General features: G+C 36.9%; 1 protein-coding gene across 4 annotated transcripts in view; it reads right to left on the reverse strand.

The window, feature by feature from the left end:
• Positions 1-388: 388 nt before the first annotated feature.
• Positions 389-24,218, reverse strand: part of RASA2 (RAS p21 protein activator 2) — a 126,932-nt gene continuing 103,102 nt past the window's right edge. Inside the window, exons 16-24 of one of the 4 annotated variants that reach the window (XM_051983358.1) lie at positions 23,210-23,293; positions 22,744-22,821; positions 19,471-19,544; positions 18,792-18,898; positions 17,265-17,347; positions 8,817-9,040; positions 6,305-6,408; positions 4,509-4,694; positions 389-3,148 (exon numbers count right to left, since the gene is read on the reverse strand). In XM_051983358.1, the coding sequence (XP_051839318.1) occupies positions 3,102-3,148; positions 4,509-4,694; positions 6,305-6,408; positions 8,817-9,040; positions 17,265-17,347; positions 18,792-18,898; positions 19,471-19,544; positions 22,744-22,821; positions 23,210-23,293 (987 nt within the window). In that variant the 3' untranslated portion in view covers positions 389-3,101. Of the gene's footprint in view, positions 3,149-4,504; positions 4,695-6,304; positions 6,409-8,816; positions 9,041-17,264; positions 17,348-18,788; positions 18,899-19,470; positions 19,545-22,743; positions 22,822-23,209; positions 23,294-24,218 lie in introns of all 4 variants that reach the window. The other 3 variants (XM_051983360.1, XM_051983357.1, XM_051983359.1) reach the window with 3 other exon arrangements.

Here is a 24,218-nt window from a genome sequence, read left to right on the forward strand (position 1 = left end):
GACTGCAGAGAGACCTAAATTTTTTTTTTATTTGAGCAACTAGAATAAGCTGCATGATGATATGCTGTTAGCATTCTAAAAGAGGGAGAACCAAATTCCTTTCCGGTCCTGAATCTGAATGCCTTCAAAGGTATTGAGGGATTGAAATACTAGAAGCACCAGGCACATCAAGTGACAAACTCTGTCCCTTGGAGGAAAGAAATGGAAATCAGCCAGAAAGGCCCAACTGCAATTCTGAAAACAGTACTTTAAATTGTTTTTTTTTTCCCCTCTGTTTTAGCTTTCAATCATCTCATTACCATTGTTCTTTCCGTACTTTATAATCCATTTAAACAATTTTGAAAGTACCTTGGAATCAGCAAAGGAATCAATTTTCATGCAGAATAAATAGGCTTCCTGGAATTTATTTGAGTAATTTTTCAGCAACAGTTACAAAAGTTTTAAACCTTTTTTTAATACTTTTGATAAGAAAATAAAATTTAAATAAAAATACAATTTTTAACAATACAACACTTACACAAATGAAAATTACAGTTTTGATAACTTACATTTCCAATTGAACCAGAAGCAAATATTAATTGTTAGGTTAATAAAAATGTAAGTAACTTAACATTGGCATCAGTATGGGACAATCATTTGACTCTAGAATGACTTGCACAATTTTAACATCCTGTAATGACATCTGAAATTTAGGCCAGGTGGTTTTCAGCCTTTATAGGATGTACCATCAGAGCAAAATAAAAGTGCGTTTGTTAAAAAGTCTCTATTGAAGAGTTTCTAAAAAATGAACTTTAGGTGACATGAATAAATCTTTGCCAATAAATAACTGAAACTTGCTTTAAAAAATAGAAAAAAATCAGTTGCAACAAACAATGAAGCCTAATTTTTAATTTTCATCATTATCACAGTGAAAATATTTCCATTTGATCGATGAAGTATATACCCTGGAGTCAAAAATCTTTGCTTTGGCTTTGTCACCTGATTTAAAGGCTACTTAAATTTTTAAAAGAACTTTAATTCTAAAATTAAGATTTACATTATTTTTGGCTCACTGAAATCAACGGGGTAGGTCATGGGGCAAGTGGTTACAGGAAGAACCAATAAAAACTAGCACATAAGGACACATCCTTTCCATCACCCATTCCTTTTTTCTTGTTTTTTTTCAGGATTCCAGGATGACTCAAGAGTATCAAGAGACCAATTCTAGTCAGGGTAGAGACTTGAGAATCAGAAAGACCTTACAAAGTCTAGGAAGTGAATAGATGGGCAAAGCTAAAGAATATCACTGAGCAATGAGAGAAGCTTGTATGATTCTGCTATGTCGGCCTCTCACTAAATTCCTTAACGAAGTCAATCTTATGAAGAAAACTCATTTACTTATTTGTGTTTCCAATTCTTAGACTGAGTCAAGGCCAGGGCACTCCAAATTGGTGGTCTGAATGACAGGATGACAGTATTGTTTTTTCATTACAGCCCACAGCTTTGCTCTTGTGACAAACGCTATCTGTGTCCTTTAAGGACAATGACACCCTAGGCCTGCAAGAACACAAGAGAATTTCTCTTACCATTGAGGAATCACAGAGTAAAAAAAAATACTCTTGGGGTATTGGCTGCAGTTACCTTGACTGGTGCAAGTAGGTTCCTCATGGTTCTTTTAGGCAGGTGGAGTTCAAAGATTGAATAAAAGGGTACTATGTTAAGTTCACATGCCAAAATATATTATGAACTGTAGCTTATGCTTAAAAACATCAATACCATCAACATAACATAATCCAGACTTATACTGATAAGTCACAGTTTGAAACAGAAAAACATAAATACTCCAAGAACGAAGTACCATAGGGAGTGTTTCTGCATTTAAAAAACAAGAGAGTACCATGGTTTTTAATACTGATGAAGCAACATATATGCCTTCTACCATCTGCAAAGAGGCAATTGGCTTCTACTGCTTCTATACAATTATCATTTTTAGGGTAAATTATTTCAAGAAAACAAAATTCAAATTATTGACAAGTAAAACTTGCTAGCCCAAGTTCTACTTAGTCTAGCAAATACTAAACACAAATGCAATACAAACACGTTCACTTAAGAATTGTTTTTTAGAATCAAAAAGACAAAAACAAAAACAACCCCCCCTCCCACTGATCATTCAACTGATCATTAGATTATTAGATACTACATGGTATCTAATGTACAATCTGGAACAGGCCAGATTTGTAAAGTGCTCTGAGTGACTATTTTGGAGTAAAATTCTTTAATGTGAGATGAGTTGGGTCTATGGTGACCCTTCATTCTTCAGGAAGTAAGTGAAGTCAAGTGATTATTCTAACCGCCATCTTTCACCATATCCTTTCTTTTCATCTTCAGAAGTGATAATATCCTGAATTTTCTATCAAAGAAAAATGAGTACCTGATTTTTTTTCTTTTTTAAAACACATAGTGGTCTCATCTTATTTAACCTGCCATTACCCATTCCAAATGTAAACAAGATGCACATATTCCCTGATTTCTCCTACTTGAATCATATGTAAATTTTAAAAGCAAGCACTGGTTTACCTACCAACCCGGCAGTTTTCCAAATATCTGCTTCAGTCACCTTCGTGACCTGTTATGATCAATGGATTATCAAAGAAAATTATTATTTTTAATAGGGAGCTCTGATTGTACAAAATGAAGAGCTCTGGATAGGTTGGTGCCATGTGTTGTAATTTTCTATTGCAATAAACTGTTGGCAGCATATAGCAGGCACTGGTGGTGAACACAGGTTCTTAGATTACAGACTACAGATTACAGAGATTTTAGCCTTCATCGTAACTTATTTCCTTAGAAACTGTCTTTCCAATTAAAAGCAGTTGCAAAAACATGGCTGCAAACACAGCTGATATGAAAAGAACCTTGATTTGAAAAATTTCTGGCATACAACACAAGAAATAAGCCTCAATATGGCTTCCCAAACAGTTCCATCTATTACATATTAAATACAATGTGAACACAGGTAACATTGAAGCCAATGTTCATTCTTAACACTCTGGGCAGTATACATTATGAATAAAAAAAATTCCAATGAAAACAGTAATTCCAGTTTCTTCTGAATCAATTGGTCATATTCTAATTCCATTAGGACACTTTACCAACAATTGGATTTTCCCTGAAAAAAAAGATGAAAAGTTAATTAAATTTTTTCTTAAAAAACAAGAAAAAGGATGGTAACTGTTTTTGTACTTTATAGTTTTATAAACTACAACCCTAAAATGCTATCTTTTTGAAAGAAAACAGCATGGAAATATAGTGAATTATTATGCACAATAAAAGTTAAATTCTGTTTTCTTGAAATAAAAATGCTTTGTCCATTTTTTACTTTCTTCATTATTTTCATTATCATAGAACCTGGAAATTTGGAGACCATACAGCTGAAACTCTTATTTCATAGAACAGGGAAATGGGATAAAGTAACAGAGCTGTGAGGGAGCAGCCCCGGACATGTGATCATCAACATACATACATTTTACAGACTGATCTGGGGAAAACATGGGGTCTCTAATTGTACCTCTATGGCACCAATCATTTAACACATATCCTGTGCATCACCTTGCCCATTAATTAGCTAACTTGATGAGCTCACACGAACCATTACAATGGAACAACAAACTGAATTAGATCATCAGACATCTCACTTACTGAAAAATGAGTCTATGCAACAAGACAATCGTGTTGAGAATTCAAGTTTTCTAATCATCAGCTCTCTCTACCCCTCTGCAAGCATTCTGTATTCACTTATCTGGGGAGACGTCTGATCTCTTCCACAGAATACAAGCTCTCTGAGGGCGGGGATGCTTTGGTTCCTGTCTTTTTATTCCCCCTGCCTAGTAAGACAAGGCATTGTGCCAGAGAGCGGGCCAGCTGTGGACTCAGTGTGACAACCACTTCAGACATGCCTTAAGATTTGAAGGGGCAGAACAGTGGCCAAAAGACATAGACAAAAGACGTTTCCCCCCTCGGAGCTCCCCACACCAACGTACGCCTCCCTGCCACCACGAGCTGACACAAGGTGGTCCGTGACTCAGTGTCGGCATGGCGGAGTGCGAAGGACCTGGGGTCTCAGCCCCGGCCAAACGGGGGGAGGGTGTGTGTGGGTGCTGGTGCCCATTAAATAGCATAAACGTGGCAGAACACATCTTGGGACAGACTCCTCCTCAGTTTCGGTTTTACAGCCCTTGCTGTTGTTCAAACCCTATCCTCTACCAAGGCGTTCATGGATCCTTTAGTCTGAGCTCTCCTGCTAATCACGGATGGGTCTGGGCCCTCGGAGGGTGCGGGCAGACCCAGAGAGCGGCCGGCAGCTCTCCCGAAGGAGCCCGCACGGGTCTGTCTCACCGAGGAGAGGAGCAAGCTCGAGGCTAACTTTACTGTCCTGAAGGTTACGCAGAAACGTACACACACACACACATACACACACACACACACACACACAAACAAACATATGGGATCTGCAACAAATACTCACTCACTACCGTATTTGGCATTAGTTGATCTCTTCTTTCTGTACTTTTCGTGAGGTTCATTTAGCTTTTCAAGGACGACTTTTATTTGCTGAAGTGTTTTAAAAGTCGTTACAGAATCCTCAATTGTAAGATAGGAATAATCATCTGGCTCTGTCCGTGGTCCTTGGTAAACTGCTATACTCCCACAAGCCTCTAACAATGGGAGAAAACATCTGATTAGGAAATTAGGCTAATTTTTACCAATATGACTTCTCTTTTTCTCTTCATCTCTCACTCTTTGTCTCTGGATTTTCTGTCTCCCTCTCTCTCTCCCCTCCCCATGCTCCCTCTCTTTCTATCCCCCTCCCCTTCTGTCTCTCTCTCTCCCTGCCTTTCCCTCTCTCTCCTTTTCCTCTCCTCATGCTCCCTCCCTCTATTTCTCCCCCTTTTCCCTCTCTTTCTCTTCCTCCTCTGTTTCTATATCTCTGTCTCTCTCTACCCTCCTCACGCTCCCTCTATTTCTCCCCCACACTGGCAAACAGGAATTTTACATCTCTTAAGAAAAAAATCATGGAAGTGAATTAGTCATAACCCAGAAACTATGAAGGATTATTATTTGCCATCTTCTGAAATAGTTACAAGCCCTAAGATTTATCAGCAATGGCATCTATTGGCTTTATGTAAACTTTAGCCATTTAAATGTCACTTCCCAGATGGTTCTTCACCCTTAAATGCTGAGCTTGTTTACAATGAGGCTGAAGAACCAGTTTTGTTGCTGCTGCAGCTAGGGGCTGCCACAGTGTCCCACCACCCTGGTTGTCTCAGTGTTATTCTCTGTAAAATGGGCTGGGCAAGGAGGTTGCAGATCACTCTGGAGTCTCTGCCTGGGTGGTCAAAGAGCAGGTCACAAGTGAACCAGAGTCTCCTAACTGACACTTTCTGCATCTTTCTCCTCATGGCTTTTCTCCCTCAACAACAATGTATAGCCCTCTATAGCCCAATATAAAACATTATGGTTACTATCTAGCTAAAACATAACTCTAGACAGGAAGATGAGATTTTTAATTTCTCTTTATGATACATTAAAAAAAAGTGTACTGCTAGTCAATGTTGCAGTAGGCTTTAAGTATTTGGAACACTATTTAAAAGAGTATGAATCATAACCTCCACTTTCTAGTCTGAGTTTTATGGGGATGGAAAGGAAAGAGGGAATGACAAAAAAGGGCACAGTGCATGTGTGAAAATAAGACGTGCTGCTCACAACAAATTTTCATATTTTTATGGTCATTTTTGTTGCTCTCCTGTGTTCTTTTATTAAATTCTCCTATTCCTTCTTTCACTTTACAACCCTAGGCTAAAAATAAAGATTGGTCTGTCACAAATACTGGGATAATCCCATCTCACTCTCTATGAGTTAGCTGTTACTACAGCATCATCTTCAAACAAACAAAAACAGCCCCATCTCACTCATTCATGCTCATCTGGTCATTCACTGACTTGCAAATCTGCTTCTATTCTATTTGGACACAACATATTATTTCTTAGCTACCTGGCTAATCTCTTCCTTTATAAAGACTCAGTGTTCATACACACAATAGTATGAGGATCAATATTCATTAGCCTAACAAAACACATAGCTTTAAAGAGAATTCTATAGCTTGCTGGCCCTTTCACATTTTTCCTCCACCAAAAGGAGTAAGTATGATTTTCAGATACTGTAAGGAGGAATGGGAAAAAGGCAGGGACTAATACTGATGTTTTCCTCTGGTCATTTCAGAAATGCTATCTCACATCACATAAATATAGATAAATTTTAAACTTACCTTCCATCTTCTGCAGTTTAGGCATGCAAAGGGTAAAAAGGGAATAAATTCTTTCTGTTTCTCTGTCTTCATCAATATCTATCTGGATGTCGGCGGGAACACCTCTATTTATAAAACAGAAAAATAGAATTAATATGCTAATAAGGTAACTTCCACTTCTAAAAGCATTTGCTAATTTGCTTATGCCATTAATTATACAATTCCAATGAGATTTGTCTAAAAAGACTGATGAAGATGCAAAGGGAACAGATCTAATCAGATCAGCTATTAGAAAGAAATGTGGAGACAAAAGGAGCTAGCCCGCCTTTGTTCTACAAAGAAGGCCCAGAATGGTACAGCTTAGAAGGCGTGGAGGCTCAAGGGAAGCTCAGGATGGCGGTGAACTGCTGTGGCCAGAAAGCAAGCCCTGAAACAGAGAAGACTCAGGTTCAGTCTTGCCTCAGACCTCAGTTTGCCATGTGGCTCATTTAGCACCTCGATGCTCCCGAGTATCTCTTACTAGCAACAAAATGAGAACGGAAGAAGTAATAAACCTTTCAGCTGGGTTGGATGGGGCAAGGATAATGGAAGACAGAGAGGATACATAACTGTTCAGTTCTCACTGTTTCTGTTTTCTCTGCAAAGAATAACTTTTATGCTGGAAATGAAAGGGAAAAAAAAGCCCAGAGGAGCTGATCCCCAGGGAAATAAGGACATGTTGAGAAAGTTGCTCTTCAATTGTCCACATCAACTCCCCCTCCGAGGGCCCTGAAAGAGTGGGCCGGGAGGATACTCAAGTTGCTGCCAATACTTGGTGGGCCGGAGGACAAAGGAAAGGGACGCTAGATTTGCAAAGAAGGAACGGGTACTTGGTTTAGATTCCTAGAACACAGGACTGAAAGCTGGCCGGCAAATTTGTACAGGACGCCCAAGAGCCACAAATGACCACGCCTTCCTGAACCGCAGGCGACTTCGGGGGATGACAAAGAGAAGGCGCCGGCCACAGAGCTCTGGATCAGGTGTCCTGCCCATTTGTGAAATGGGGATACCAGCAGCCCTGAACTTACAGGGCACTATCTGTCTGCACGCATGTGTCCACCACGGGCCGGGCCCCAGGCTGAGCGCTCTACAGTGATGGTCTCATTGATCCTCTCAACAGCCTGGAAGGGAGTCTGAGAGTGGGCTTCTTGTACAGAGAAGGAAACGGGGCGGACGGAGTGAGGAGGCTGGCCAGGGTCGCAGGCCCATGAGGGCCGGAAACTCTGGACACATGACGGGCATCCTCTGTCTGCCATGCGGCCTCCTGCCGTGTGTGTGTGTATGTGGCACTCAGGCCGCCTGTAAGCCCCCTCTGAGCATCCATCCTCCCACCCCACTTCTCTACAGCAGACACAGATGGCTCTTGTAGAGAAGGTGGGGAGATGGACTCTGGGGATCGCCCAGACGGACAGCAGGGCTCGTGGCTTCTTCCCTCTGCCCTCACCAGATCTCAGTGGGGTGTCCGGCTCCATGGGCCTCTGACAGGATGATGGGCTGGAGCCTGCCTGCACTTAGCTGACTGAGATGGCTACGGGCGACCCTGAGCTCTATGACACGTGCTGAAGGCACAGGCTCCCCGGGGAAGGAGGTGACCGTCGTGAGCTGGTGTGGACAATGGATCTCTTTGGATGTGTCTGGCCCGAGGGCAGCATCAGAAACAATCAGGGCCACCAGAGAGGAGCCACCATGTGCTTGGTAGTGGAAACACTTCCTAACAATTAGAACTGCCCAGATAGAGGAGAGATGCCGAGAGACGTGTCGTCGTCTGCCTCCTTGAAGGTCTTCAAGTGGAAGCAGGATGCCTTGTTAGGAGTGTGGCCTGGTATACAGGGGTTATTAGATAAGAGAAGGCAATAATGTGGCCCCCAACACTCCCTAGTGCTGCTGACCCAGGTTATGGTGTAACTAGAAAATATTTAACAAAAACACAACAGAACGCAGTGAATGGGATGGTGTAGTTTTCTGAAGTCTACGTGCGACCTGCAGTAATCATTTACGCGTAGCTCAGTGGTCCTGTTTCTCTTTGAGTTTGACACCCCCGGACTTAACACCTATAAATCCCTTCCAGCTCTTGATCTGTGCTTTGGGGATGAAGTTTTGAATGTTTTAGATCTAGAAGACACTCTCACAGTCTATAGAGTGCCTACATACATACATACACACACACACACACACACACACACACACACTTTAACAAATGACAAAAGCTGAACAACACTGAAAAGACAAACAACTTTGAAAGACATAAGACCCCTAAACAACACAATAAACGAACCACGATTCTGGTGGACTAACAAAGAAACATATCACAGAAGTGGCAGAGAGGTGGTACACTATGGGGACAGAGAGAGACATGTTTTTTGGGCCTGGCCGATCATTAAAAGTTGTCCCCGTCCTTTTAGGCCTTAATTTTCCTAATTCTTATAAAATGAGGAAGAGATTTGTCTTCTCTATTATATGTGACCATGATCTTTCAGAGGGTAAAGCAACTTACGCGGTACAGGGTGTGCAGCCTGCAGCGTGCTCACTAGTAGCTTTACAGCAAAGCCAGTTCCCGTTCAGGTACGCAGAGGGATGGTAAGCACTCAGCCTCCTCTGGTTGCAGCGGCTTACCCTGCACAGTACTTCTATCCACTCACTTGCCTCAACACAGTTATTTGCCTGGACATAAAGTGGCTTCTCTATATGTGGCTTTTCCATATGTATCACTTGGAACATCTGTGTAAGAATTAAAAAAAGAAATGATCAACACAAATATTTTTAAAAATATGTATTACTTTATTTAAAAAACAAAAACTAAATCTTTTTTGCATCATTTTTCATTACATATTATTGCTAATTTGTGAGCTCAGCTATACAGTAATAGCTGTTTACCCATCAAATGTTAAGATTAAAACTTTAACAAAATTGAAGTATAATTTTTACAATATATACATTTTAAAAAACCTCATGACCCCAGATTAAGAATATTTCCCTAGAAGAATTGTCTAAAATCTAGGGAATTATCAATCTGGAATCCTGGTTTTTAGAAGTAAATTTCCTTGATTAACTGAAAACACCATTTTGCAAACCTACCAAGAAACCCAAGGAAAACAGTAAAAACAAAATTTATCTACCTATAATTTTATAAAATATTACAAAAATGTGAGCTGTAATTTCTCCAAAGGGTTTTTCATGCCAGAAAATATTGCTTTTGGAGTTATTAGTTTAAGGTTCTTATCATTTTGCCAATTGTTAACTGAAATGAATCAGTAATCATTATGTCAAAATTATACATTTAATTATTTACCCTACTCCTTGCTTTGGGATCACACTGCCACCATTCATCTATTCTGCACTAGATTGATGCTGATTCCTAAGACAAAACAATTTCTGGATCAAAGAACAGTTAGTGATGCCATTTTTTAAGAATTCAGTTTTATTTTACTTTCTATTACAAATTCTCTTTTGCACTTCCCCCACCCCCTGAAAAGGCAAGAAAAACAAAACCTATTATAAACCATGTATAGTCAACCAAAACAAATTCCTAAATTAACTAACCATGTCAAAAAGAGAAAGAATATATGTGTGAATCTGTACCCTAAATCTGTTGGTTCTCTATTTGGAGTTGAAGAGCAGGTTTCATAATTGGAATTATGTTTGGTGATTGCATCGATCAGAGTTCCTAAGTCCTACAAAGCTCTTTTTACAATATTGTTTTTACTCTCTGTTACTATTTGGCTCATTATTAGTTTTTACAAGTTTTCTCTAGGTTTCTCTGAAACTATCCTCTTTATCATTTCTTACCGAATGGTAGTATTCTATCATATTCATATGCTATAATTTGTTCAGCCATTTCCCAATTGATGGATACACCTTTCACTTTAGTTTACAATTTTTCGCTATCACAAAGACAGTTGTCCTACATATTTTTTGCATATATTGGTACTTTTACTCTTTCTCTGATTTCTTAGGGGTGCAGACATAGTAGTTTTTTTTTTAAAATAACTCTACAGAGTAATCCTTTGGAAGTTTAGATTTTTGTGGCATTGAATAAATAAATGAATTTATATAACATTGTCATTTTTATCATAATGGCTCATCCTAATCATAAGAATTTAATATTTATTTAAGTATTTGGATCTGTATTTATATAAAGAATATTTTGTAATTATGTTCATCCAGTTTCTGTGCAGTTGGCAAGCAGACTCCCAAGTACTTTATATTATCTGACTTAATATTGACTTAAATCTCTTACAATCTTTTTCTGCTGGATCTTGATGGTAATATACAAAAATGCCAGAGATTTATGTGATTTTGTATATCATAACTGAAGTTGTTAACTATTTCACTTTAGTGTCTTAGGTGACTCTTCAAAAGTTCTCTAAGTAAACCATCATATCATTTGCAAAAAGTGATAATTTTATTTCCTCTTTGCCTGTACTTATTCGTTCCATTTCTTTTTTTTCCAATTTGTCTTACTTCTATAGCATCAGTTCTAGCAAAACACAGAGGAGTAATTAATGGTATTTAACTAAAAAGGAATTGGGGAGTGTGGGTTATAGTTTATCAAAGACTTTTTTGCATTCATTGCTATAATCATGATGTTATAGTTATTAAGATAGTCTATTATGTCTATAGCATTCCTAACACTGAATCAATTCTGCATTCCAGATATAAATCCAGATATGCCACATGGCATAGTATATAATCATTCTACCATATTGATATAGCTTCTCTGCTAATATTTTATTTAATATTTTTAATCAATAGTACTTAAAGACATTTATTTATCACTGTTTTTTCCTTCTTGGTGTACATATCAAGATCATATTGTACTAAAGAAATAATTTGGCAGGATCCCTTGTTTTTTATTTTTCAGTTTATTGGAATTAATTTTTCTTTGAATGTCTGTGACAGTGGCTTATGTAGGCATTTTTAACACTAAATGTTACTGAAAAGATATAAGAAAATATGTTGCTATAATACAAGAAAGAACATAGGTTCTTTAAGGAAGGAAACATGATTTAGGTTCAGAGGGACTACTTCTTTCAGAAGGGAGCTGGGAAGACTTCCTGAAATAGCTAGCTCTAGGATATGGCTTTATATCAGAAGATTTAAGCAAGCAAATATTGTAGTGCAAGAAGGGAGAACCATACAAGACCAGCTGGCTGGATAGTAAAGTTTGATAAACAGACTGTGAGAAAGGGAAGATTGCAATAGTAGTTTGGTGACAGAATTTGTAAGATAAAAGAAACTGATTCAAATGTATAAGAAACAGAATCATTCCCCAATGAATTGATGCAGAATATAGTAAAGAGAACTAGAAAAAAAAAACAATTTATACTATATTATCGCTATTAATTTATACCATAATATATTAGAAAAAAGTCTGAGGATTTTTATACAATGATAATAAATGAAAAAAAACAGAGTAAGGAGAATAATTTTTTTACAACAACAAAATAAAAACAGGTTTGAAAACTCTTAAGAACTATGCTATCAAACATTTTTACACTTAAAGGTTCTGATAAAAGCCTCATTTTCAAAATATATAGAGAATTGATTCATATAAGAAATGAAGCCATTCTCCAATTGATAAATGGTCAAAGGATATGAACAGATAATTTTCAGATGATAAAATTGAAACTCTTTGCAACCACATGAAAAGGTGCTCCAAATCATTTTTGATCAGAGAAACGCAAATTAAGACAACTTTGAGATACCACTCCACACCTGTCAGATTGGCTAAGATGACAGGAAAAGATAATGACAAATGTTGGAGGGGATGTAGGAAAACTGGGACACTGATGCATTGTTGGTGGAGTTGTGAACAGATCCAGCCATTCTGGAGAGCAATTTGGAACATGCCCAAAAGTTATCAAATTGTGCATACCCTTTGATCTAGTAGTGCTACTACTGGGCTTATATCTCAAAGAGATATTAAAGAAGGGAAAGGGACCTGTATGTGCCAAAATGTTTGTGACAGCCCTGTTTGTAGTGGCTAGAAACTGGAAATTGAATAGATGCCCATCAATTGGAGAATGGCTGGGTAAATTGTGGTATATGAATGTTATGGAATATTATTGTTCTGTAAGAAATGACCAGCAGGATGAATAGAAAGGCTTGGAGAGACTTATGTGAACTGATGCCAAGTGAAATGAGCAGAACCAGGAGATCATTATACACTTCAACAACAATACTATATGAGGATCAATTCTGATGGAAGTGGCTATCTTCGGCAATGAGAGGATTCAAATCAGTTCCAATTGATCTGTAATGAACAGAACCAGTTACACCCAGAGAAAGAACACTGGGAATTGAGTATGGAACACATTCCTTCAAGAAGGAGCAATCAAAAAGGCCAAGGAAAATAATGTTTGAGAAAATGTGATTGGTTTGGCAATTGGAGGTAATGGGTAACCTTAGAAACAGAAGTTCCTTAAGCAAACCATAAGCTCCTTAAAAGCAGGGACTATTTCATTTTTGTTCAGCAACTAGTAGTATTTAACAAATACTTTTTGAATTCAGCTCAACTGCAAAATTCCAGTATAACTGTCTATATATAGAGGCTATCTTTGTGAAGGACCAGCCTAGTTAAGTACAGACTTACTCATAACCAGAAACTGTTACTAGGTGATAAATTCTTTGGCTGTGACAACTTACATCTCCTCCAAAGCAAGTTGACATATTTTAGAATATGATGACATTAATATGAAAGTAAGTACACAGAAAAATAGTGGAAAAGATAATGGAAAATAAGATTGGGAAAGGGAAAGAGGCAAAAGTCTTCAGTGAATACTTTTTCTGAGAATGAAAGATATAAGACAAAGCCAAGCACTACACAAAATCACCAAGAAAGTCAAACTGGCTAAAATTTAATGGATACAATATGAATCATTATTGTTGTAGGCATTACTTTGGAATCAACTATCAGCACACTGTTAGAAATCATCTGGTTAGAGCAAAAGATAACTAACATTAAAATTTTGAAAAAGGCATAATGGTGAAAAGATAGCTCCAATCTGAACCATTTAAATAAACTGATGACTATGAAATTTTGAAAATGATTTGGAGAGGGAGGATATTAATTGTCAATATTTATGAGAAAGTTAATCTAAGTTGTGATTTGCTCTAAGAAAGTGGCAAATGAAGTCTGGAAATGGCTGTAACTGACAAATACTTTCTTGACAGGAAGAGAGATATGGTAACCAAAGGCAAAGCTCAAAATATAGAAGATAAAATAACATATAAAATATTATCAGGAATAGGATGATGGAAAAGTATAAGTAATTTGGTCTCTCAAAAAAGCATAATGACATGCAAAGAGGAAAAATATTCTGCAGAAAGTTTGGCATGAGAGCCAATCAAGCCAGATAGTCCTGAAAACCTTTATAGAGGAAACTGGAAGAACAAATATAGATGTGAAACTGAACAGATGTCTCAGTATTTTTCTAGTTTTCTAGTTTCTTCACTGATGACACTAGAAAGATTTTTGGATAGTAACATCTGTATCTATATAAGGAAGTAAAAATGGAATTTAAGTTAATTATATTGGGAAAATGGCCAAATCCAACAAAACAGAAAGAGGAAATGCAAGCTGAGATTGACAGCCTTGAAGATACTCACTATCAATAATTACTTTTTTGAGCTTAAGATAATCTATCCACCTATTTCTTTTAGATACCATGAGTTTCCAGTGGATCTCGCTGGCTTTGCTCTATGACTTACACCAGCAGTGATCAGGAATAGAAGAAGTAAGGATAACTGATTAAGTACCAGCACAGCCTAAATGATGCAAGGACCAGGGCAGAGGTTGGAAGACAGTAAAACTCAAATGTTTTAATTCTAGGCTCAAGTGTATGAAGGAAAGAACAGGCTAAAGAGAACAGGGAGGAATTGAAGGAATCCAAGTGGTTCAGTCGAGCTAGCAAACTAACAAACATTTAAAGGCCTACTATGTGTCAATCACTATGCTAAGCATTGGGGATTCAAGGAAAAAAACCAGTTTTCACCTTCAAAGAGCCACACTGTAATGGAAAAAATAAATAATGGTACAAATAAGATGCACAAATAACAAATCAGAGATGACCCCAAGAGAGGACTCTAGTCCCAGGCATCTTACAAAAGGTGAGATTTTAGTTGGATTTGAAGGGAGCCAGGGGAGCTTAGAGGAGATGAGAAGGGAAAGATATCAGAGTGTGAGAGAGAAAGCCAGTAAAAAAGGCAAGAAGCAGAGAGAAGCAGCAAGGGATCCAGTGTAATCAGATAAGAGTATGTAGAAGGGAGAGACAGGGAAAGGTCAAGTATGGAGGACTTTAAAAGTCAAACAGGGCATTTCATATTTGGTCCTAGAGGTAATAGGGAGTAAATGGAATTTTTTGAGTTGGGGTCGGGGAAGATAGTAGTAGTGTTTTAAGAAAATCAGGGTAGAGTAGAGAGAGACTTAACACAGAGATCAAGCAGCCAACTAGTATAACAAGACAGCATAATGAGTGCTGGGTGGCAGCTGTGTCAGAAAAAAGAGTATATATGGAGGGGGTTAAGAATACAGAATCAACAGGACTTGGCAAAAGATTAGTAGTGGATTAGGGAGACTGAGGAGAAGAGGAAAACACTTCACAGAAAGGGACTGAATTAGTAGTGTTCAAAACATTCTTGGGTGGCAAGCCCAGGTGAGTGGGAAAATGATGGTGCTCTTAATTATCATTAGATAAAAGTCTGGGAGAAAGGGGGCAGGAGGAGGAGGTGAGTTTAGTTTTCTGGAGTCTGAGATGTCCATGGCCATCCAGTTTGAGATGTTCAGTGGGAGTTGGAGAGAAAGAAGAATTGGGGCTGGAGAAGTAAATTTAGGAATTATGAGCTGATGAAAGAGATGAAAACTGAATCAACGGAAGCTGTAAAATAGCACAAAAGGAGCAGAGATGAGGGCCCAGGAAAGAGCTCTGGGAGATACCCGTGGCAGAGGGGTAGATCTGTAGATGAAGACACAAAGGAGAAGGAAGAATAGTTATCAAACAAGTAGAAGAAGGAAAAAGCAGTAATAAAGGTCTAGAGGGAAGAGGCTGTCAAGGACCAACAATGTCAAAGGCTGCAAAGGCGTCAAGAAGAATGAGGGCGGAGAAAAGGTCCCTAGGTTTGGTAACCAAGAGGTCATTGCAAATTTTTAACAGAGCAATTTCAGTTGAATGATGAGGCTGGTAACCAAACTACTGAGAGGTAATAGTGAAAAGAAAGCAAGTAAAGGGAACAACTGTAGACGGCCTTATCAGAGAAGTGTGACAGTGAATATGAGTGGATCAAAGGGAATGGGGTGGGGATGGGGAGAGCTGGCCAGGGAGGCAGCAAGAAAGTACCCAATAGACAAGAAGAGACTGAAAATTAAGTGAAACTACAGGAATGATTGGGGATGGAATGATCCCCTTGTACATGTAGGTTTGCTTCAGCAAAGAAAATGGTTACCTCCTCATTTAAGATGGGGATGAAGGAGGCAGCAGGAGCAGAAAACATGTAGAGGATGGGAGATGAGAAGGAGGGGAGAAAAAGAAACTCTAGGGGAAAGAATAGGAGGGAGAATCTGGGCAAGAATAAAAAGGTTTGGAAAAGGCATTGTGGTGTGGTGAGTGCACTGGATAGTGAATTGTGGCCCTACTGAGAGAAGGATCAAGTGGACATTACATTATATAAATTTGTGGTGGCCTCATCTCTTTGGTGACTTTTTTCCAATTTGCTGTGAGGACAATGGGTGATAGGAACAGTCTAAGACTGGGGCTGGAAAGTGTGTGAGGCTGCAGGAACTCCAAGAAAAATACTGAATGTCAAGGAGTCAAGATGAGAGAGGAGAGGGTAGTTAATGCAGGATTGGAGAGACTGAAGCTCCAGTGAGGACAAACAACAGTCTCAGGGGTTGTTAGCTAGAAAGGGCAATGGAATGACAAAAGGGCATAGTAGATAAAGGAATTTCAGAGCTTATGAACATGGACACAGAGTTGTGGGTGATGGCAAGGAGAAGGGTATGGGACCATTTTCATAATTAGCTGGGAAAAGGTAGAGGAGGACATGGGAAACCAGCAGTTGAGGAACTGAGAGGGTGGGTGTTGGAGGGCATATTAATATATATGTTGAAATCTTTTAGTGTGAGGGTAGGAGTTGAGGAAGAGAGAAAGTTTGTGAGTAGGCACCTAACTCAATGGGAAAAGAAGGAGAATATCATGGAGATAACAGATAACCTACCAGAATCTAGATGAGATGATAAACAGACTAAAATGGACCTCAAAGATAAAGAAGTACCTGAGTGATGAGAGCAGAGGGAGCATCTGGGAGTGGCAATGGGTTTAGGACAAGTAAAATAGGACTGCTGGAAAGGACAGTACACAGATGTTCAGAAAGGAGAATCCTAGAATTCAAGATCAAGGAGATAGTAGTTTGGAGGTAATGCTAAAGCCTAAAGTGTGACCACCATTTTATGAGTGGTTAGTTCATGGGAATTAAGACGGACGAATTAGGTGGTGAAGATTCTCAAGAAGGCAACATTGTGTGCTCAGAAATCATCTCTTCAAGAGAAGATTCATAAGATTCTTAATCTTTCTTTGATGTCATAGATTGCTTTTCAAAATGTTTTTAAATGCATAAAATAAAATACATAGGATTCTGAAGGAAAACAAGTTCACAGATTTCAAGTTAAGTGCCCCTGCTTAACCTCAGTACTTTGCAGATGAGGGAATTGAGGCCAAGAGAGGCTATATAACTCATCTTATCACAAAGGTAAAAAGTAGCAGAGCTGGGATTTGAAACCCAGGTCCTCTGATTCCCAAGCCAGCACCCTTTCAGTTCTACTATGTTTAGTACAGAGAGCATCATATATATCATGGTTTCAATGAAGTAACAGTATACTTTAAAACATTCATACAATATACCTCATGGAAACTCTCAATTACTAAAGAGAACATTTTAAATAACTTACATTTTTCTTATTAAAAGAGCTCTCTTCCAATTTTTCCACAGCAAGAATGTTTCTAATTGGAATGGTATAAATTGCATCTTTGCCTAAAAAAATGAAATGGATACATAAATGAACTGAAATAATCCTGAAAAACAAAAATGAGAAACATCATGAATAGAAGGTAGACAAAACTATATATAACTTTTGTTACATATTCTTTTCCATTACAGGCTTAACCTTTTTTAGGCTTTAGTTGCTATCCCGTATTTACAAGGAATTCCAAAAATTATATTTCAATATCAAAGTCACAGTTCCTTTAGAAGAAATGTGCATTTAGTAAAAGTGTATGTATGTATGTAAACATATATATACACACACACATATGTGCACAGATACACACAGTCCTACTTTTGATTTTTACCAATGAAATCAAAAGTCACTAGAAATATGTCTGTATACAATTACATAGATGTTTTACAGTAGAAATACATGAGATCTCATAAAAGATGAAGAAAATAGAACAGGAACAATTAATATATATCAATCATAACCATATACACATATGATATTGATATTGTATGTATATACACATATACATATACAGACCTATACATACATATCTACACACACACACACACACACACATCTATCAATATCTACATCTATATATCAGCAGCAGCAATAATTCCAGAGGGAACAAATACAAAAGAGTAAAGGGTACATGGAAGTAAAACAGGAATTTTAAAAATTATCTTATTTAGGTTAATATACACTAAAAATAAGCAAACCCAAACTTTAAATAAAATTTATGATAATACCATCTTAAAATTGTGTTTGTATATCCAAATGTCTGTTTTTGTTGACAGTTATGAGGCTTAAATTTTTTTAAGTGACACTTTTATAAGTGGGTATATGTAAATATTTGTTGTTGCTCAGTCATTCACTCATATCTGACTTTGCAATCCCCATGGATGACAACCAGGCCAGGCCCTTTCTCTTTCATTGCCTCCTAAAGGTCTATTCAGGTTCATAGTTTTTGTGTATGTATATGTGTGTATGTATATGCATACACAAACATATATTTGTATGTGACCTATATACAAAAAGTGAGATATTTTTAATAATAAATTTTAAAAACTCTATTTTAAAAGCACCATATCTTGTTTTATGTCTATATATAATTGAGTCATTTTCGGCCATGTCCATCTTTTCATGACCCTATTTTGGGGTTTTATTGGCAGACACTTGAGTGGTTTGTCATTTCCTTCCCTAGTATGTCTCCATTTTAGAGATGAGGAACTGAGGCAAATAGGGGTAAGTGACTTGACCCTGGGGGGGGGGGGAGAGGGGGAGGGTCACACAGCCAGTAAAATGTTTTAGGCCTGATTTGATCTCAGTTCTTTATGATTTTAGGGAGGGCTCTACCCTCTGCACCAGTCAGCTGCCCCTCTTGCTCCCAAGCAGACAAACAGAACTTTAATTTCACTAGACACATGAGAGACCCATAAACAAATAAAACCCACCACAATATAGAGTAAGTACAACTACCTGGTTGCTTGTGGTAGGTGAGTTCTCGGCTTGTTAGGCAGAACCATCGTTTCTTGAAATTTTTTTTCCCAATCCGATTTCTTCCCTGAGCTCTTTTGTACATTTCACTGTTAAAACAATGCAGAAATGCATTTAGGCCCATAGATTCACACAGTAATACTGCCCCCTACATTTTAAATAACTGGAACATCTGTGTATCTAAAAACAGTTTTGAAAAATTGTCTTCATCCTATCTTATACAAATTGAATTTTGCATTTGAGTATTAAGGCATATCTTTTTTTTGTTTTAGTACTTATACTTATGTCACAAAGCATAAAAGAGTTGGCTGAGTGCTTCTGGGATTAAAGGCAACTGCAGAGGAATTTATTAAAAATGTCAATTATTATCATCATCCCTTATATTTATTCAGTAACTTAAAATTTTTAAAGAACAATGATGTAAGCAGGAAATGTATCATTCATGCACGACACAGATGAAGAACCTGAGACAGTTATGTGAATTTAGTTAAAGTAATACAATTAGTTGGTAGCTAAATCTCCAAAGGCTTTTGGCTCCCACCATCTCATATACTTTGACTAAGACATGATATTTAAAGTCTTTCCTATAAAACTATTTTAAAAAGCATGCGCACAAACGTGCGCGCACGCACACACACACGAAAGAATTTGATTAAATTACCCTTCTTTTAAATGCACTGGCTCACTCATACCACTGGGTTCTTTACTTTCAGTAGATGAAATTTCTTCCAAGAACTAAGTGAAGAGAAAAGAGTTTACATAAAAATCACTGACATAATGAAAGTTACATTAAAAAATTAGACTATCCTTCAAATTAAATTTAGACTATCCCTCAAATTAAATTTATAACACAAGTTATTCATTATAAAGGTAAAGCTTCCAGTTAACAGAAATTTGATAAACAAAGATTACATAGCACAAAGATCCCTCATTTATATCCTCTCATGGAAAGGATTTATGGGAAAACATGACCTGAATCATGGCAAGAAAGGAATACAGTGGATTCCTTCCCATAGATACATCTTGCTTCTTTGAATGGAATCCTTTAGAAGTAACAAGAGTAAAAAGGGGAAAGAGACGATTCCTATGCATTTGGAGATCTATGTCTTTGTATAGAGGTATTCAGGAGAATTAGAGATTCTACATCTACAATCTACAGATTTCTTTGTGATTCACAAATGACCATCCCACCACCTAGACAGAGTTCCTCAAGGCCTAATCTTCCCAACTTCCTTGACAAAACCTAGCAATGATAGTGATTTAGGTAACTAAAATTTAAGAACATTCGTCAGATTTTCTTCTCTTAAGGATTGTCTTTCTCCACAAGCTAAAAAGGAGCTGATAGCCAGAGATCTTAAGCTAGGGTAGAACAGTATGAAAGAAGGCATAGGAGAGCAAACACCAGTTACTACATGACTAATGGCCTGATATCCACACTAAAATTTGTAACATTTTGGAATTTCTAGTACTGTATATAGCCTGTCTTCATCAATAACCATGTAGAATACCAGCATATCTGGCTAAAAAAAAAAAAAAAAATTTAGCAGTCCAGAAGCCACAAAGAAAACTTGAGACTGGGGGTTAAGCATGGTCACACTCAATGAGAACTTGAGTGGGTGATTTAGGGCAGAGAGAAAACAAGACTAAACTCCTACCATTCTTAAATCTTTTCTTGACTGACATTATTAACTGCATTTTTTGATTATATCAGCATTTGTTCAGCCATAGCCAACTTCAGAAAAAAATCTGTGTCTGGCATATCAGTAGCCAGAAAATACAGGGGAAAAAAAGAACCACATCTTTATAACAAAAGATAGAGCATCATAATCTTGCCAACATAAGTCAGCCCACGATGTCCTACTAATGTTTCAGCAATGTCCTAGGAATAAAAGGACAGCTTAGTTTAGCCAGTTCTTTTGAAATAAGAGAGAATTTATTTTCAAAAGCCTTGATAGCTGGCATTTTTAAATTTAAATTTAAAAAAACTTATCATTTTTCTTGTTTTGAAATGAACTCTATTAATTTCTTCTTTCTGTCATTATTTTCATTTATTGAATGTTGCCTCAGAATATGACATGCTGGCAACACCTAAAAATAGTTTTTAGTGTAACAGAATCTACCTTCAGAAGTACTAAAACAATGTACATGTAATTTTATAAATACATTAAAAATAATTTCTTCTCCGTTTTAGAAATGAAAAGGCCTTCAGAAAGCATCACCTCAAGCCCATAACTAACAAAAATCTAACCTCTGATACATCTTCTCTCCCATTTTCTTCCTACCTGGGCAAGTCACAAACTTCCTGGGCCTTCATTATAAAACAAGAGGGCTGGATAAGATGCCTCTGAGGTCAATGATTCTAAGATGAACAAATAGTCATTTAGTTCTAAATGATAACTTTAGTAAGAGGGAACCCACGATCTCTTAAGAAAATTGGTTCCAATTTTACACAGCTTTAATTGTCAGTATTTTTTTTCCTTGTATCAAATTAAAACCTACTTCTTTGTGTTTTCTTAATTTCTGCTATCTGGCACCAAGGAGACCAGGCTTTCATGCTAGTCTTTCAAACACTGGAAGATAGCTCTCATGTCCTTTCAATCCCCTCCCACATCCATGTCTTCAATTCTCTAGGTGAAACGTATGTAGTTCCTTCAATAATTTTACCATAACATAGCTTTGAGTCACTGGACTATCCTGATCACCCCTCTCTGATGTTCCGAATTGTTCTTAAAATGTGTTCTCCAGAACTGAATATAGCATTCCAGATATGATCTGACCCAAGCAGAGAACAATAGGACCATTTATTCTTCATTCTGGATAGCATGTCTCTTTTAATACAAGCTGAGCTGCTTTTTTGGCTGTGATGCTGCACTGTTGATTCATGATGAACTTCCAGTTTACTGAAACCTCCAGAACTTTTGCACAGAAATCAAGCCTAGTCTTTTCCCAATTGACAAAATCTAAGTACTATATTTTACACTAACTCCTATTATGTGTCATCTTATTTGACTTGACTCATTGTTTTGGTATACTGAGATCTCGATAGTGGCTTTGTCATTTAATGTACTTGCTATATCCCTCTGAGTTTTATATGTCATCTATAACAAGCATGTTATTAATGCCCCAACATTCAAGCCACTGAGGGGCCATGGAGAGATCCTTTGCTCATTATTATATTGGGTTCCTCTCTCCAAGGTGATAACAAACCATCAATGATTATATCTTTTGTATGACTGTTCAACTAGTTCACAATCTACCTTGTCTACAGCCTAAACTTCTCCTTCTACTCCACGACGATAAAAAGATAAGACTTTGTCAAATAGGAGGTTAACTTTTTCCTCAGTGAATTTTATAGGTATTTTTAGTAAGGTAAGTCTTGTCCAAAATCAACAAAGTAAGAGCTTGAAATATTAAGTATTCTTTCAATATGCTCTTTACTGCTAAGTAATCTCATGTTTTCATATACAGTGACATATATACATTACTTATACTTTCCATTAATTTACCTTGTCTTACTTAATATCAAGACTTTAAAATAGATATTATGTTTGAAAATAAAAGTGTAATCTTTAAAAAATATTTTATAAGTAGGACTTTTTTCAATAAACCAAACCTCTTACCCTTAATCATTCTATAAGAATGATAATTATTTATTTTTGTTGGATTACACATTGAGACAATGGCATATTGGCTTCCAGAATTGAATAACTTACTATTTTATAACAGAAAGAAAGTTTCACGTACTGTAGGATCTTAAAGTTTAAAGATGAAATTAACTCTGAGAACATGAAGTTTGAGAAAATGATAAAAAAAAAATTCACAGAAAAACATTTTTTGTGTACCTCTCATGCCTAAGAAATACTATTTTATTAATTCAAATAAGACACATAGTTAAAGTATTCTTAAGTATTAACAGAGAACAATATTATCATACCTTCTTAACTGCTTCAATATACCTCTCTTCTTGAAACATTTTGAAAAACTCGCACATGAATGTCTCTTTGAAACTTGACTAAGAAATAAAACAAAATTTTTATTAGAAGAAGCCCAAATCTATCACAAAAACACAATTCATACACCATGAGACTAGACATGAGGGACTCAAAAAGGCAATGGAAAGAGATGATTATGAGGTAGATCTGATATATGAATAGAGTGGACAGACCTTATGAGCCATCCATTTATGTTTTCACTAAATATTTTCCACCTCCTACTCTAGAAATTTACTTCAGAGACCACAATGAAGCTCCGCAAAGAGTTGTGTAAGAAAAGACTGCTGTATTTTGTCTATTATTATTTGCAGGAAGTAGTGGGAAGGGGTGAGAAGGAAAGAATTTGTGATGATTGTGGCTAAAGATTTGAACATGGCTAGAGTAAAAAGTCAAGACGACTACACTCACCTTACTTTTAGACAGACTTCCCCAACTTCCCAAAGTCTGAATGGCTTTTGAGATGAGAGTTAATGTTCTAATAGTCTGTGCATCCTAAAGAATTTTCAAAAGAAACAATCATGCTCCTGATAAGATATCAATAAATATATTTTACGTCAAAAATAAGACATGACAGATCAAGGAACCTATTTTTCTCCCCAAAGTAGTAGGGTAAAAAAGTAGAGTAGAATAAATCTAAGTCAATTATTAGGTTGAAAAAGGAGGTTATTTCAGGCTCAAGTCCTAAACTGAAGAAATTAAAAACTAAAGATTTCCTAGAAAAATGGAAAAATTCTCCCAAAAAAGTCAGATTTTAAAAGACAATTATTTAATCAACGAATACACATTAAACATGTTATCTCTTTTCTTAAACTTCTGATATACTGCACCCATTTACTCATTTTTAGGATGTCCACTTTAATTCCTTTTTCTACATTTATTTGAAAATAACAATTTGTAAGCATACTCTTTTCAGTGGACTCATGTATGTTCAATGGTTTCCATGGAACTTAAGGCCAACTTTTCTAGCTATGGTAATAAAAAGAGAAAGAAATTAAAGGACTACTTATCAGCAAAGATAGAAACACCTTGGAAATTACCAATGAATTTAAATGGGAGGAGAAAGAAATCACCAGGGAAATCTAGGAAAGAGGAATTAAAGATTCTTAAAAGAGTAGTCATTAAATATATCACATATATTTGTGTGTGTGCGCGTGCGTGCATGTGTGTGTTTGCTTACATCATTGCTTAAATTTTTTCACCAGATTCATTTAATTCTTAACTATGTACCTATGTAAGACCACCTGGAGTTCTCTCCAGGTCTTTTTGCAAAGTTATTCTCTAATTCTCTCTACAAATAATAAAATTCTTTAAAGCTGTTACAAGATAATTTAAATTTGATATTAAATTCAATATTGTGACTAAGCTAAATTATCTTTCCTGAACAAAAGAATGCAACCAAAGGCCCATCTTATGTAGT

This window comes from Antechinus flavipes, chromosome 3 (assembly GCF_016432865.1).
Source record: "Antechinus flavipes isolate AdamAnt ecotype Samford, QLD, Australia chromosome 3, AdamAnt_v2, whole genome shotgun sequence".
Classification (NCBI taxonomy): Eukaryota; Metazoa; Chordata; class Mammalia; order Dasyuromorphia; family Dasyuridae; genus Antechinus; species Antechinus flavipes.